The sequence below is a fragment of the Neopsephotus bourkii genome, unplaced genomic scaffold (genome assembly GCF_033783945.1).
Source record: "Neopsephotus bourkii isolate Nb327-2 ecotype Australia unplaced genomic scaffold, CSIRO-AGI_Nbou_v1 NB_1768, whole genome shotgun sequence".
Taxonomy (NCBI): domain Eukaryota; kingdom Metazoa; phylum Chordata; class Aves; order Psittaciformes; family Psittacidae; genus Neopsephotus; species Neopsephotus bourkii.
Genome location: NW_026902242.1, coordinates 10885541 through 10901724, shown reverse-complemented (window position 1 = coordinate 10901724; position 16184 = coordinate 10885541). Strand labels below are relative to the sequence as shown.

The 16184-nt window shown below is 41.5% G+C and overlaps 1 protein-coding gene across 2 annotated transcripts in view; it reads right to left on the bottom strand.

The window, feature by feature from the left end:
* Positions 1-16184, bottom strand: part of TGFBR3 (transforming growth factor beta receptor 3) — a 116602-nt gene that overhangs the window by 90052 nt on the left and 10366 nt on the right. For both annotated transcript variants that reach the window (XM_061379237.1, XM_061379236.1), the window contains exon 2: positions 12210-12385. In XM_061379237.1, coding sequence (XP_061235221.1) covers positions 12210-12270 — 61 coding nt within the window. In that variant the 5' untranslated portion in view covers positions 12271-12385. The remainder of the gene's footprint in view (positions 1-12209; positions 12386-16184) is intronic.

Genomic DNA, 16184 nt, shown 5'->3' with positions numbered 1-16184 from the left:
ACCAATTCTTTAACGGCCCTTAATATAATCATGAACAGCTTGGTTAACCACCTAGGACAGTCAACTACAGCTCTCATTCACCATAAATGCAGAGAGAGAGACCCCATATATAACATAGAATGTTAAGCCATTGTATGAGAAAAAATGCTTACATTTAAAACTTCCAAAGTAACTGCACTGTTGTATTAAAATGTTCTTTGAGATTATCCAGGAGATTACAAGGACTGTTGTTTAAAAAGTCTGTGCCGGCCACTCTGTGTGTACAATAGGAGCGTTACAAAGGCATCAAATACTCATTTGTGATGAGATCATCCTAACTAAGAAAACATATTAATACACATCTTGGATATAGATGGTTACACCGAGGTATGAGGCACAGGAGGAAGAATGCACCCCCAAGGAAAGAAGGGAGCAGAGAGCATCACAGTCATGGCAGGATCCCACTGGAAGTAACAAGTATGGGCCCCTTCATTGGCACTACAGCAGGTTCCCACTAGATCTCTAATTGTATCACTCATGCCTTATTTAACAAAACAGTGTGGAGGACCTAACAAGAAAAAGCAAATCAGAAGTGGAGAAATAATATCAGAAGACTTTGGACCAGGATAACTGACTGTTACCCACTTCAGGCCATGAACCCTAGGATTAATTCCACTAAGGAAGCAGGAGCTGTACTACACTGCTTTCAAATTTCTGCCACAAAATTGTCCTAGAGACGTAGTGTTACAGGACCATGTCAGGATCAGACACCCAATGACTGGTTTCGAATGGGATTAAAGGGCAGAAGATGTTGTGACTTTGTGCAAAAAGTATCGACCCTTTCCAGGTTGTAGGGCTTGTAGGCCAGGAAGCAGTCAAACGAATCCTTGGAGAAACATTCCAGCAAGGGACCCTAGCAGGGAGCACTTGGGCACCAGCATACAGGCTGGCACTGAGGAGCACTACAGAAAAATCATATCCTTTTTACTGGAATAGAGTATCACTCCTTTCAAAAATTTAAGGAGAGCAAGTGGAACAAGGAAGGCAACACAGGTATCAGAACTGAATTCACTTAATTAGTTCACTCAACTAGTGCAAAAAATGTTTGCTGCTCTAATTAAATTAATCCAGGTCAACAGGCCAAAAAAAATAATAAAATCAGTGATTCATTGCTTAGGAATACACCCCAGTAAGTCCTGATTTCCTTTCAGCACTTTTGTCAAATCACAGACAGATATATGAGTGCTTGATCTACAAAACCATCTTAGGTGCATTATGATTTCACAGGAGAAAGAGGGAAGCTGCATTCTAGGACTTCTCAAGGCAGGGGGGCTTCTTTGTTAGCAACAACCTTTACTTGAAATGTCTTGGACAATTTCCTTTGATGAAAACTTTTGCCTGTGTGATGCTAAAGCAACCAGAAAAATTAGCCAATTAGGTTTTCTCCATTTCTTTAACACCACCATCAAGCAGCTCAATATTCAGTACTGTTTCATTAGAATTCTTTTCTCCTGAATCACATCAATAAAAGTGAAATTCAGTTTGGTATTTACAAGAGCTGACCTACAGGCTTCTTGCTGCAAATGGCCTTTTGAGATACAGTAAATGTAACAGACCAAGAATTAAGTAACTTTAGTTTTTAAAATTCTTTCATTCAAAACCAGTCATCAGTCTTACACATTGCTTTACTTTTTGCATGCGATTGCTTAAAACAACCAGCCCAGCTTTGCTAATTTAAAAAGAGAATTGGGATTTCAAGGGAATTAACAAGCAACAGAACAGGGCCTTTTCCAGCGTTGCTTTTATTTTTCTGCTACAGGCATGAAATATTCCTTATTCTAAGCATTTTAGTTACATGATTTTTTCTCCCCCTTGTTATAAAACCTATTACTAAAGTCAGTTAGCTGGCTTTGTGAGATACTGGAGAAGCATTTGCCTGGGTGTTACAGTTTAAACAACTGCAATCCTTTAAAAAAAACCTTGAGTCCTTGCTATGATGCATATTTAACCCTCTTACTTCCCTCCGTGATGGTATCGGAGAGATCAAACATTAGCACTCAGTATGGCCACGAGGCTCTACTTCAGCAAGAAAAACAACTACTCTTGGCCTAGTTCCAAAAAGCAACTGAGACAAGTAATATCCAAGGTAATCTCTGAAGTTTTCTTGCCAGTTTTCTCAAACACCTACTACTTTCTCAGCCTAAAGGCAAAAATATCCCATAGAAAAATTAATTACTGCTTTGAATTCGTTAGTGTTATAAAAGGAAGTTTTGCCAAACTGATCTAACATTTCAAAGCACAACATGCACAAAACCAACAACTTTCAAAATTACATAGTTTAACAAATTATATTCATAGGTGAAGTCTGCCCTAATGCAAGCAACTGAAGCCACATATTAAGCTTCTAACATGTTGCTCAAAGTATGCATGAGATGTAACGTAGTCCTATCTGCTAAGTTTTCTTCTAATGATGCAAGAGAACATTTCACCTGAAAACCCTTTTGCCTACAGCTAAAGTGAGAGTGTTCCACACTCCCACCCCTTTGCTTCGAGTATGACTGATTCTACTTCCTGTAAAATATAAACTTTAACTTATTTTTTTCTTTCAAATAAGGGCTGGCATGGCAGGAGAAGAGAAAAAAGAAGCAGCTCTATCAATTCAGGCACCCCTCAGGACATCCTAACTAATTTATGACTTGCCAAAACTTCAACCAGCTTGCTTCTTATCTGAGGCCACAAAGAACTTCTGCAGTTCAGCATCCAGGAGTCTAAACACAAACAAGGCAGGCAGAAAGGATGACAGACCTTTAAATAAAACCTTTCCCATTTTCAAGCCTCCAAAAAAAGGGCAGGGGGGAGGTTTTGAAGAATTAATGAGATAACAGCAGCTAGCACTGATGTGATCCAAGTACTTTAAAGCTATTACTTGAGCCCTTCAAACAGTCCTGCATGAAAGATGACAGGGCAGAACGCATCTGTTTTACATATAAAGAGACCAAGATTGAGAGATGAAATAACTCGTGATGAGATCAGAGAGAAAGTCACTAATACAGATACAAGCCTTTCATCTTTCAGTCAAAAGCTGAGGCTCATAGGTTAAGCCTATGCATTTAATATACTAAGTATAAATTAATTAAGTATATATAAAAATATAATTAATATACTTATGGCCATCAGGCCACCTTCATCTCCACAAGAAGAATTGATCCAGCCTCTGGGCTCTCCTCCAGGAGCTTTGCTCATGGCCAAGGACAGGCCACAGCTGGAAAGAATCGATTTGTCAGCCCCTAACTCACTCCACCCTCTCCCAAAGGTCCTTCAGACACAGGCACTTGTATTTAGTCACACACAGGGTGAATACACACACACCGAGTCTCAGAGGGCAGTTGTGAGTTGGCTGTGTGAAAAGTGCGTCAGTCAGCAGCCTGGAGAAGACTCCACCATGGAACTCAGACACAGCAGAGCGCTTCCATACCATTGCTGAGGCCTGAAGAACAGCCATGACATTGTGATGCTCAGTGCCCATTTACTCCCAGTGAGGCACACAATCTAGCAGCTGCCCAATAAGGGAACAATAGATCCATCCTATAAAGTACACTTAAAAATATGAAGAAAAGCTCACTGTGCTTGGAGCAGCTACACTTCACTGGAGTTACTTAAAACCTTTGTTTTTGTCACCTTGGGTCAAAACTTGCCCTTCCTGAAATACTACTGACTTAAAACAAGTTTACATCAAAGAGGAATCCAGTTCAGTGCCTTCAGGTAACAAAACATGGCACAAAGTCTTCGCACTAAATATATATTTTTTTACTCCAAATTCATGTCTTCTGTGACTTACAGCTTGAGGGACTTCCACTCCTTTTCTTGTCATTAGCTACAGAGGATGAAACTATTTCTCTTTGAAAAGGAATATCTCTGAACCCTCTATTTTCTCTACACTATACCATAACCAGTAGTAAAAAACAGTATTGAGTCATGCAAATATATTTCAGTGCAAAAAGCTTGCAAAAGACTTGCAGAAACTCAATACATTCTTCATGTGCAAGTAACAACTGCTTTTCTAATAGCAGATGCTCTATTTCTTGTTGCAACACCCTATGATCACATGCAGGAATCACAGAATAGTTAGGGTTGGAAAGGACCTTAAGATCATCGAGTTCCAGGCCCCCTGCCATGGGCAGGGACACCTCGCTCTAAACCAAGGCCTCATCCAACCTGGCCTTGAACACTGCCAGGGATGGAGCATTCACAACCTCCCTGGGCAACCTATTCCAGTGCCTCACCACCCTAACAGGAAAGAATTTCCTCCTTATATCCAATCTAAACTTCCCCTGCTTAAGTTTTAACCCATTACCCCTTGTCCTATCACTACAGTCCCTAATGAAGAGTCCATCCCCAGCATCCCTATAGGCCCCCTTCAGATACTGAAAGGCTTCTATGAGGTCTCCACGCAGCCTTCTCTTCTGCAGGCTGAACAGCCCCAACTTTCTCAGCCGATCTTCATATGGGAGGTGCTCCAGTCTCCTGATCATCCTCGTGGCCCTCCTCTGGACTTGTTCCAACAGTTCCATGTCCTTTTTATGTTGAGGACACCAGAACTGCACACAGTACTCCAGGTGAGGTCTCACAAGAGCAAAGTAGAGGGGCAGGATCACCTCCTTCGACCTGCTGGTCACGCTCCTTTTGATGCAGCCCAGGATACGGTTGGCTTTCTGGGCTGCAAGCGCACACTGCCGGCTCATGCTCATTTTCTGATCGACCAGCACCCCCAAGTCCTTCTCCGCAGGGCTGCTCTGAATCTCTTCTCTGCCCAGCCTGCAGCTGTGCCTGGGATTGCTCCGACCCAGGTGTAGGACCTTGCACTTGGCATGGTTAAACTTCATGAGGTTGGCATCAGCCCACCTCACAAAAGCGTGCCAAGGTCCCTCTGGATGGCATTCCTTCCCTCCAGCGTATCAACCCAACCACACAGCTTGGTGTCATTGGCAAACTTGCTGAGGGCGCACTCAATCCCACTATCCATGTCAGCGATGAAGATGTTGAACAAGACCGGTCCCAACACCGATCCCTAAGGAACACCACTTGTTACTGGTCTCCAGCTGGACATTGAGCCATTGACCACCACTCTTTGTGTGCGGCCAGCCAGCCAGCTCTTTATCCACCGACTGGTCCATTCATCAAATTGATGTCTCTCTTAGAGACAAGGATGCTGTGTGGGACAGTGTCGAACGCTTTACACAAATCCAGGTAGATGACATCAACTGCTTTACCGCTGTCCATCAGTTCTGTAGCCCCATCATAGAAGGCCACCAAATTGGTCAGGCAGGATTTCCCCTTAGTGAAGCCATTAGTGAATGCTGGGTTTGGGGCCCTAGAGCCCTTGGAGCCTCATTTTTCCTGTTACAGATAAAACTGTTTGATGCTTGCACATGCCCTCCTTAGTCCAAAGGACAGAATTTATATGACCTTGCAGCAAAATAAATAAACATGCACAGTTCAGCCCATCAACAACCTGACGTCATTCTGATGAGGGGAGAATAATTCCTAAAATCATAACGATGCAAATACCTGTTAGTTAGAAGACAGTTATTTTCGGGTATGTTCCAGAGTACCCACTTCTTTACTCTGTAGACCCTTGAGTCAGAAAACTTTTGTACCTCTCCTTGACATCAGACAAGACAAAAATATTGTCTCTAGTAAACCAAGTATGCCCTTTTCATTTTTTTATTAACGAGATCAATTTTTGTCTTATTTTTAAGATAAATGACAAATGGAGAAGCTAAGAAAGAGTTAAGAAGGGCCTACAGTACAGAAAGGATATTAAAAGATCTAAAAGCAAAATCCCAATTCCCTTTGGAAAACAAAAGAATTATTTTTAGAACAGTATTTATATAACAATTATGTGATGCTTAGGACTGTTAAAGACAAGTTTCTCCTTAAAAAACTTCAATAAATTTCCTTAGAAAGACAAGGATTAATGCCATTCACCAGTCTATGCCGTAACATTTTCTGCAGAACTACTTCTTATCAGTTGACAGAGACACTATTGTGTCTCAATCTATACTGACTTATAAATTTGCCTGCATCTATACATACTAGTACAACATTATGGACTTGACATTTCTTAGGATTCCTTTGGCATCATCCAGAGTCAGTTTTAGTCAAAGAACCAGACTTTCATGTTTACCCATCAATGCTCTCGTTCAGCAAAGCACTTAGATACACACTCAGCTTTTTTGCTAAATCAGGACCCACAACCCAACATCCTACTGCTCCATGTGGGCGCAAAACTGCCAAAATCCAACTGTTCTTTTTTTTGCTTCAGAGCCTTGCTGATACAGGAAAAATGCAGTCTGCTGAGTTTAAACCATTCTAAGTCTGTGATACAAATACCTCTTCTAAAATACATAACCTTTCTCTGTGATGCTCCAAAGTTCTTCAGAATTTTTGTGTGGTTTTGGAAGATATAAAAAATACTATTTATGCATAGACCACAAAGAAACAGCACAGGATCTGACTCAATTGAGCTGCTCGAGAGACAGGCAGAAAACCAGAGTAAAAACCCAAATTTACACAGGAAGACATCACTAAACTGCAGTGCTAAAGAAACATTAACTCAGAGGACCTAGATTTAGACTAGCGTCCCAGTTCTGACCAGTCTTTGTATTTAAATTGCTCCCTTAAACACATCATTTACTGCTTGAAAGGTATTACTTCTTTTTTGTGTGAAATTTCCATTAACTATCAATACTTCTTATGTCTATTTTGGCTTCTCAAAGCTATCTCACCAGCTCACTGACATGAAGTTAGGAATTCATCATTAAAGGCTCATCGGTGGTTCCTAATGAGTGTTTCTCAGCACTGAGAGCATGACAGGCTCTCACAAAAAGAGCATGGCAGCAGTACAGGTATGAGATAAGCAAGCCACAGCACGTAAACCAGCCTTCCGCTCCTCTAACTCTTCTCTCAGCTTGCAAGTCATGCTCTGTGTACTGGTTAATATCATCCTCTAAAAGACTGCCTAACCAGACCATAAAGGGATAGCACTGGGTGGCTTTTCAAAGAACGTAAAAATTGGCTGATTACAGAATCACAGAACCACTTAGGTTGGAAAAGACCATTAAGATCACTGAGTCCAACCGTTACCCCAGGACTGTCAAGCCCACCACTAAACCATGTCACAAAGGACAAACTCATCTCCCCTCATGATGTCCAGTCACAGACACACTTCATCTGCCCCTTCATAGTGGTCCATAGCATATAGCTGCCAGCACAACCCCCTCGTGGCCACCCCTCACAGCCCATGGCTGCGCCTGCTCTCCCCTCAGGATCTCTCCTCACAACCGCCCCAGAACTCCCTTCATGATCTTCCCTCATGGCCACACCTCCTGTCTCCTCATGATCTCCCCTCACAACTGCCCCAGCACTTGCCTCTTGGCAGTCTCTGCTTTCTCTTCACCATCTTCTGTCAACCTGCATGGCTGTCCTGCTCTCCCCTCATGACAAGCGTGAATTCCTGCATCCTGTATTGAATAACCCCATGGAGATGTATAGAGTTGGGAGTGACTGGCAAGGAAGCAGCTTTGCTGCAAAATTCCTGAGAGTTCTGGTGAAGCAAAGTGGGAAACACAAGTCAGCTGCATGCCCCTGTGGTACAGAAGAATGATGGCACATGGGTATATTAGCAATTGTAACCAGCAGGCTTATTAATTCATTATTTACCTCTATCTAGCATTTCTGACAACATTTCTAGAGTATTGTGCCCAGTCTCAAGAAAGACCATAAGAAGAGTGCCACAGAAGGCTAGACTGAGCCTGAGAGATGCATCTGATCAGCTTCACCGCATCACTTAATGATTATGAGAAAGAATTGAAGGAAAAGGGAGATGGAGAGTGAAATCTCTATCCACTCACAAGTTGCAAACAGTTTGTGCTTTACTTCAGCCCTAATAATTCCAGGGCCAACCTCTGTCCCTTGGTTCTCTTCCTCTAACCACAATTTAAACAAACAAACCCCCCTGCACCTCTGGCAACAAATGTACTGAGGAAAAAATAAAGCTTACCATTTAATTACATTGGGAAAATACCCAGCAAACACTGTTTAAACCAAAGCAATGTGTGTGAGCGACTCCCAGCATATGTATTTTTAGGTTGTGTTCTTTACCTACCTGTGGAAGGACTTTCTATCGTACTTTGAAAGATCCTACATTGTTTCTGCAAACACCATGTTCAAGGTCAGGGGAAGCTCCTCTTCAAAGAAAACCAAAAATGATGTCATGACAAGGCCTGTTCTTTCCTGTTGTGATGCTTATTAACATGGTACCCACCACCACATCTTGGGGGGGGAGGCACAGATCCAAAAAATACACCAGATACAGACAAAGAGCCTTACTGAAAATGAAGCACACATGCTCTGAGCAACACAAGATTACTTACAAGAACAAGTATGCGGAAAGAAAGAAAAAAAGCTAGGTTAACAATAGAGAACTAGGGAATAAAGAGCTGTTGAAAGAAAACGATAGAGACAGACCTAAAACAAGCAGATAAACCAGAATGGACATTCTTACAGTAAATGGGTAAATTCTTCAATATATCCAATTTTTACAGTCTCTCCATCAGCCTGACCACAACCACAAACTCCACGAAGGGATATAAAAAAATGAGAGCAATTTCCACCTTTAAAAGCTCATCAGGTGCTTCCTAATTAGTTATTTCTCAGAACCTTTCACAAGAACCCTTACAGTCCCTACAGGACAGCTTCACAGAGAGGTGCCTACAAGGAAGGCACAGGAAATGCTAAATATGAGGGAAGGAGAATACAGCTGCATGGGTGAATTGAGGTTGGTATCAACACCACAGCTGTGCTGCTTTGTCAGCAGCAGGAATGACCTGCACTGCCGGAGGATCTACTCCAGGAAGCCTGAATGAGACCCTGGGCCAGAGCAGGTCCACAGGCTCCATCACCTTTCTATCTTCTTCCCAGCTCAATAGTAAAGCAGGAAAGAAAAAGACAAAAAAAACAAGTCTAAAACACATTCCTATTCCTTCATGGAAGAACCTATCTTGTTGATGGCTTAGCCCTCAGGGTCTAGGGCAAGTATGTGTCTCAGCTGCCCTCCAATCAGACAGACATCATGCACCCAACTGCATAAAATTGCCAGCAAGTAAAATAAATACATTTCAGACTTTGATTTAAGCCACATTAGGACAGAATATTTTTGCTCCTAAGACTACAAAGCCAGACTTGCTTATGAGGTTATCCAAGGCTATAGCGTGTGCAGTTCTGAGTGTTTATGTGGAGTTCCTACTGCAGGTTGCCAGACCTTAGTCTAAGCCCACTTCAAAAACATAATTCCTTCAGACAGGCAGGTAGCTTGCCAGCAGCTCTCTTCTCCATCCTGCCTTGAACTTTCCATGGGGAAGAAAAGGCTCACAGTAATCGAGGTTTTCTTTGCAGTCTTTTTCTGTACAATTAAAGATGTATAAATAAGAACTTACAAGAAATCCATGTACAAGCTCAAAGTAAATCAGATTCAGATAAGCATTTAGCTACACACATCTGAGCAGTAAGTGAGGGTAGAATAATAGACAAATATTCTTTGAATACTTATACAGACTATTTTCAATGCAAAGTTAGCAAGGTGTATTCTTCAAGCTATCAGCATGAAAAACATGCAATTTTGTAGCTTGCGTTTGAATATGCATCTCTGTGCATCATGCCATCCAACACCTGGGGCTTTTCTGAGATAGACTTCACGCATTAGTACCTTAAAAAGCAAGAATGGAAAGAAAACAAAACATGAACGCAGGTTTGTCCAGAAGATCGCCTGTATCTAAAAAGATAACAATGCTGAAGGTACTGGAATGCCAGCAACAAAACCTAGACCAATAGCAGCAGTGGCAGACAAGAAAAAGGTGTGTTCTTCTGCAGCACCCTCACTGCTTCAGAAACCAAGAGTAAGCTAGAAAAAGCTCAATATATAAAACTGAACACCCTCGGGAGGTGGCATGCTGCCCCCTGCCTCCCCCAGGCTTTACCACAGGCACGCAGGGATTTCATTTATACTTCTTAGTCTTATTTATACTCCTCAGTTTTATTTATACTGGCTTGGTAATGGTTCAAGCCTGAACAAGCAGGGGTTCTGTACACCGGCAACTAAGAGCTGAGCCTGCGGTCCCCTGGCTGTCACGCTGACAACAGCTCATGGGCATCTGCCACACAACTAGAACATGCTACTTGTTCCCACCTCTATTTCACCTATAGACACAAACTCCCTGCCTTTAAAGTATAATTGTTTAAGTTAACAGGACTACTAACAGAAAAACACTGCAAAAGCTCTATCTAAACAATCTTCAGAGAACAGTCCTTCCTTGGTTGTAACTGTGTCTGCCTGAGATCTCTCCCTGACACACGCACTTCATCAGAGTACATCAGTTCTTTATTGCTCTTATCTCACTGTACTCACTATACTCTGTAAAGGACATTAAGTAGGTGATCTCATTAAGAATTTATTGCAACAATAAAAAGCATGGAAGAAAAACCAAAACCCACAGGACCACAGTCAGAGTGCTTCCTCACCTCCTCTTAACAAACTGTGGCCCTTTCCATTCCCTTCTGCTATCTACTTCCCATGAAGATAGTGGGAAGAATGAGTCTCCAAAAGAGAAGTAACTTTGAAACTAGCCCTGCTCTGAGCACAGGGCTGGATTAGATTCCCAGAGGTCCCTTCTAGCCAAAATTGTTCTACTATTCTACTTATGAATAAGCATCTGATCAAGTCCAAGGCTATCGTGCTTTTTTAAGAGTTTGCTTCAAGAATAGCTGCCAGAGGAAAACAGAGAATTAGGGAGTAAAACCAAAAAACCACAACAAACTTCAGGACAGACATGCTAACAACCAATAGTAGTACTGTGCTTGATAACACTTTTAAATTAGTGGGTTAGTTAAAGCTAGCATTAAGAGGTAAGCTGACTTCTTGGGCAATCTCTTCAGCAGCAAAAGGGAACTGTGGCTGTGATCAATTAACAGTTTTTATTTTCTTCACTGGCACCTTCTTTCAAAGCTGATTTTTCTGCATCTCTAAATTCAAATTCACTCCCAGCAATCGCTCTTCTCAGCCAAGACCAGCATTCACATCCTCAGCTCAAGCCGCAGATGCACTCAGACACACCCTGTATTGCTGCAAGTTCATCTGGAATGAAGCTATTGCAAAACCTTAGCATCATGTACTATTAAACAATCGAAGTTACTAATGTTGGATGGATGCCTGCAGGAGGTCAAGCCCAGAGAAAATCCCACAAGGCTTGAGGGCTTGAAACAACATAATTTTCCATGCTGCTGATGAAAAGAAGCCAAACTGTAGCACATTTAATTGCTCAGCCCTGTCTCTTCGAAGCTGGTCATCTTTTCCACAGTGAGGACATCTCAGATTTAAGCAAACCATCTGTCCACTGTCCACTTTTCCCACTATCTCATTTTGACTAACTGTATATCCACTTGGCCTCCTCTCCAATGACCCACACTATGCTGGACACATAAGAAGAGGCTTCCCCTTGCAACCACAGGAAGAACTTTGACAAACATAGCGAGAAGAATCACTTCAGCACTTGAAGAAACTACAGTATAGGTACTTGAACTGTACAGATCTCTCTCTGTTCCAAGTTACTGTAACACAGTTTTTATTTTGATGAACTAAAATAAAGGGGACTTCATTCTAGGTTACGGCCCTCAAAGGCAGCACTGAACTGAAAACGGGTACACCCTTTCAGCCCAGCTTGGGAGAGAGACCCCAGCTCAGCTTCACCAGCACAACCCTGCACCCAAGGGAGCAAAAACAGCCTCTTGGCAGAGCTAACATCTCCACAGCATCACATACTGGCAGAGCTACCCTGCTTTCACTCCCAAAGGCTTCCACAGTAACCTTCCGCTTTGTAATTTATGTGCACCACACACTTCTCTTACTTTCTTTTTAGAATAAATAATTACGAAAATAACTTACGTTACAACTGCAGTTCTTTAATGATTTTAAAGGGGAAAACAGGTGCAGAAAAATGCTCTCACAGGAACAGCACTGCTCCTCACATCACCGTACCAGCAGTTATGATCCCAATAGTTTTATATAAAACCCAGCTGACCTACATTTTTCCAGCATGAAAAAGTATTTTTGATCAATAATTCTGGATATATACAATAAGTTCCAATGAACGCATGATTTACATAATGTCACCTACCTGCAGCTGCAAAGCACAAAATCATCAAAGCAAACACTGAAGTCACACAACTTGAAGACATTTTTGCAAGGGCTGTATCTTCTCAAATCAAGTCCCTTTGTAGCTCTTCATGTAGATTTACTTCCTTTGAAATTTGTGGTGTGTTTTGAAATCAAATCTTCCAGACTTCTAATTGCCTACAGAAAGAAGTAAAAAAACATTTGAACACAAATATCACTTACAGAAGCATTACCAGGTATTTAAAATTATCTCCCTTGTAATAAGAGAAACAGAATTCTTTCTAAAAGGACTACTAAAGAAGTTCATTTTATATTACCAGATAGCCAAGGTACTGACAGCTCAGTACTCTTCCCTCTCCTCCACTTCTGTGCAGCTGCTGCTCTTTCATATTATACATTGTGCAAGTTGTGATCTTCTTGGAAGTGAAATCCCAGAGTTCTGTCAACTGAAAACTGCCAGTAGTACTCATAGCTTCAGACATGTTTATTTTAAGTATTCAGACTTTCTCTGGGACAGATAAACATTTGTTTGGTTAATTACCTGCTGTTACCTGTATTACACCACAAAGCAATGTTTCACATGTGCTTTAGCTGGTTTACCAGTAAAACGATAAATTTAACTCATTATTTCTCAGTATCAAAATTCTGAAAGCTTTTCCAGGCCACTTGACAATAAATACAAACACAAAGCTGCTCATATTATGTTAAGAGATTTCGAGACACGATATACCAGGTCAGTAAAACAACTTAAATATGCTATACAAATAAACGCAATAGAGCTGATGCCCACAGGCATTAAAAGCATAGGGAATTCTGACCGCAGAATGCACACTGCAGATTCTTGAGGGAAAACACTCACTAGATGTGCAATATCCTCATCCACTTTTTTTATCTATTCTCAGTCATCTAGAGGTCTAGAATGTGACTATAGATCAAGCAGGTAAGGAACCAGGATGTTGGTATTGTATTCAATCTAACACAAATCTTACCTACTTTACTTCACTACCAGTCTTCAGGAGCAGACAGTAACAGATGGTGCCTCAGCAACCACTAACACTCACCACAAAGCAATGCAGGCAATTACTAACAACCATCACGGGGCTAAGTGAGAGCAGAACGTTGAGTCAGGACCAACATCTGAACCGCAAAACATGAATACCAGTCAAAAAGTTCTTGCTGACACTAAACTGGAATGAAACGTAAAGACAAAAGGCTAGGCTCTGTTATACAGCATGTGCTGTGCACAATCAAGTCTGCACAAGGAAGACCTGTACCTAGATCATCACTTCAAGACACCTGCTCATAGCACTGCTATGACTATGAGGAGAACACTAGAAACTCCTCTGCAGAACCTCTCCATTGGTTAGCTGGCAGAGCCAGCACTGCCCTGTGCAGAGGGAGCTGCAGCCACCCAACCAGGAAAGGAGTGTCAGTGCCCAAGCACAGAACTACAGCCTCAAGCAGATACTTCCCTCAGCACCCTGCTCCCAGCACCTCTGACCGGTCTTGGCAGTGCCCCAGGTCCCATCTGTGTAGGAGAAGAGCCCAGGAGTGTCTCTGTGGGGTGCTGAAGCACACAGACACCACACTGCTGCAGAACAGGAATGGGGCAAGGAAGGGGTTGAGTATCTATCACAACACAGGGTTTCTTACAGGTCACTTTCAAACTAAGCATCCTGTAAGAAACACATCTACTTTTGTTCCCTGCTGGCTTTTGACACTGGATGTTTTAGTTTAAAATTCTGTAACTGGTTCTCTCTCATGTGTACCTCCTCATGGCCTGGCTTCCACCAACTTCAAAACATTGTCAAACCACAACAGTGAATGAAGGAAACCTCTAGAGGAAAGCTAGTTCGGCTAACACTGCCTACTAATCTTTATCTTCAACCTGCTAGTGCTTAATCTGGGGAAAAAGAATTTACTCTTCATTCTGAAGAGGTACATGTCACTTCGCACAGTGCAAAAAATATCTGGGTATCTTGTTATCTGCTATTCATGAAGTTATGTATGATTAATGTATCAGAGTTAAATTCAGACTATGATTACCTGTGAAAAGATTTAGTCAAATGAACCTAAAACCTTGACCTCAAAAATTAAGAACCTGTGAAACTATCCTTGGACATTTCAAGTAACCTTAGCCACAAAACCAACCTCCAACTGCAATTTTGTGCTCTGCCATGCACTGTCCTTTTCAAAACTGGCCCTGAATTTAGAAATAAGAGATTAATTCATCTAAGAGAAAAAACATTTCAATAAATAAATACCTACTTATGTATCATTCACATAACAAAGCCAGTTCTATATCATTTCACTTATTCCATCTTAAAACATAGCACTGTTACTGATGTTGAATGTTTCCTCACTTACAGGTTCACCAGCACAAACTATTATTTGCTAGGGTCAACACCGCCACACAACCTGACTGAGGTAATGAGACACTGCAACAAACTTTTATCACTGAGAGCAAGACAAACAACACAGCCTCTTAAAGCAGCAAGAGTCCACCCCAAAAACCCAACCAAGCATGATTTACACAAAGATTTCTTCCACAACATTTTATAGAAGATGGATTTCGAAGAGAAAAGTTCTGGAGAAGGATGAACACACACACAAACACAATGCTAGAGAGAGCTCAAAACAGGAAAACCTCATAAAACAGCAGCTTCTTTGGGCAATTTATAAGGCTTGTAAAAATTACTCATCCTGAACATACTGGAAGCATTCAGTAAGTTCCTAGATATCTTGCATTTCTCCCCAGAGTGTAAAGTTATACCGCTAAACCCTTAAATCCATGAGGAATACCAAACTCTGTGGTAAATTAAGGTAAACAGGAATAATAAATTGTTGACAAGAGTGTTGGACAATCCTTCAATACAGAGGGTTTTGAACCTGAAAATCCAAATTAAACAGGTTTCATGCCAGAATGGCAAGCCATAAGGAATTCATGACTTCCACTGGCCAGTCAAGCACAGGAAGTTGGCAACTGGTGTTGTCAATGGTTACGTGGAACTTGTCTAGGCTAGAAAGAATTAGTCTCTTCAAGGCTCTTCCAGCCAGTGTGTATTTCATGTTGACAAATGAAGGGGGTTTTGGCAATAAGAATTCTATACACTACCTTGTCCCCTGAACACCAAAAGCTTCATCATCATGCAGATGTGGCACATACGGACATGGCTTAGTGGTGGACTTGGCAGTGCTGGGTTAACAGTTGGACTCTACCATCTTAAAGGTCTTTTCCAACCTAAACCATTCTATGATACTATAGTGAACATCATTTGGGAAGTCAACTGTAAGATGTAATCATTTTTTGCTATTTCTCTAGATAAAAAGAAACCTACTCAGTGAGAGTATTCGGCTGAGAACTGCATAGTTAAATGTTGCCATGAAGGAAAAATATCAAATAGGACAAATCTTGAGGTTTCTAGCCAGTGTCACCTATAAAAGACCATCATAATGTCCTGCAAGATGTCATTAATAAGCATTCTGAAACTTGACTTCCTACATATAACCATTCCATCAACAACAACAAACAAAATATTAATCAGAAAAAGAGTAACTACAGCACAAATGCTCACTAATAAACTGAATAGGAAAACACAAGCCTTTACTTAGATCACTCTTCACAAGCACAGACCTCATTCTTCGGTGAGGTTTTTGTAAGGCACACAGCTGTTCAGAAATAGGGAGCAAAGGGAAAGAACTGGAGATAAAGCAACACTGAGAAGAATCCCATTCTGTGATGACCACCAATGTATGTTAAAAGGCCAGTTAGCATTTGATTTCCATTTGAAAAAAAATATTTAAAAGGGAAAGAGAATATATACACATTTCCATCTCTATGTAAAACCAAGAGAGTCATTTGATGCCTGTCACAAGCCACTGACCAGTAACATTTACAAGGCATAAGTCAGAGCAGGCAGTATATGAAGGGAAAGCCCTAGGCTTCTACACTGCAAACCAGAAAAGTCCACAGAAC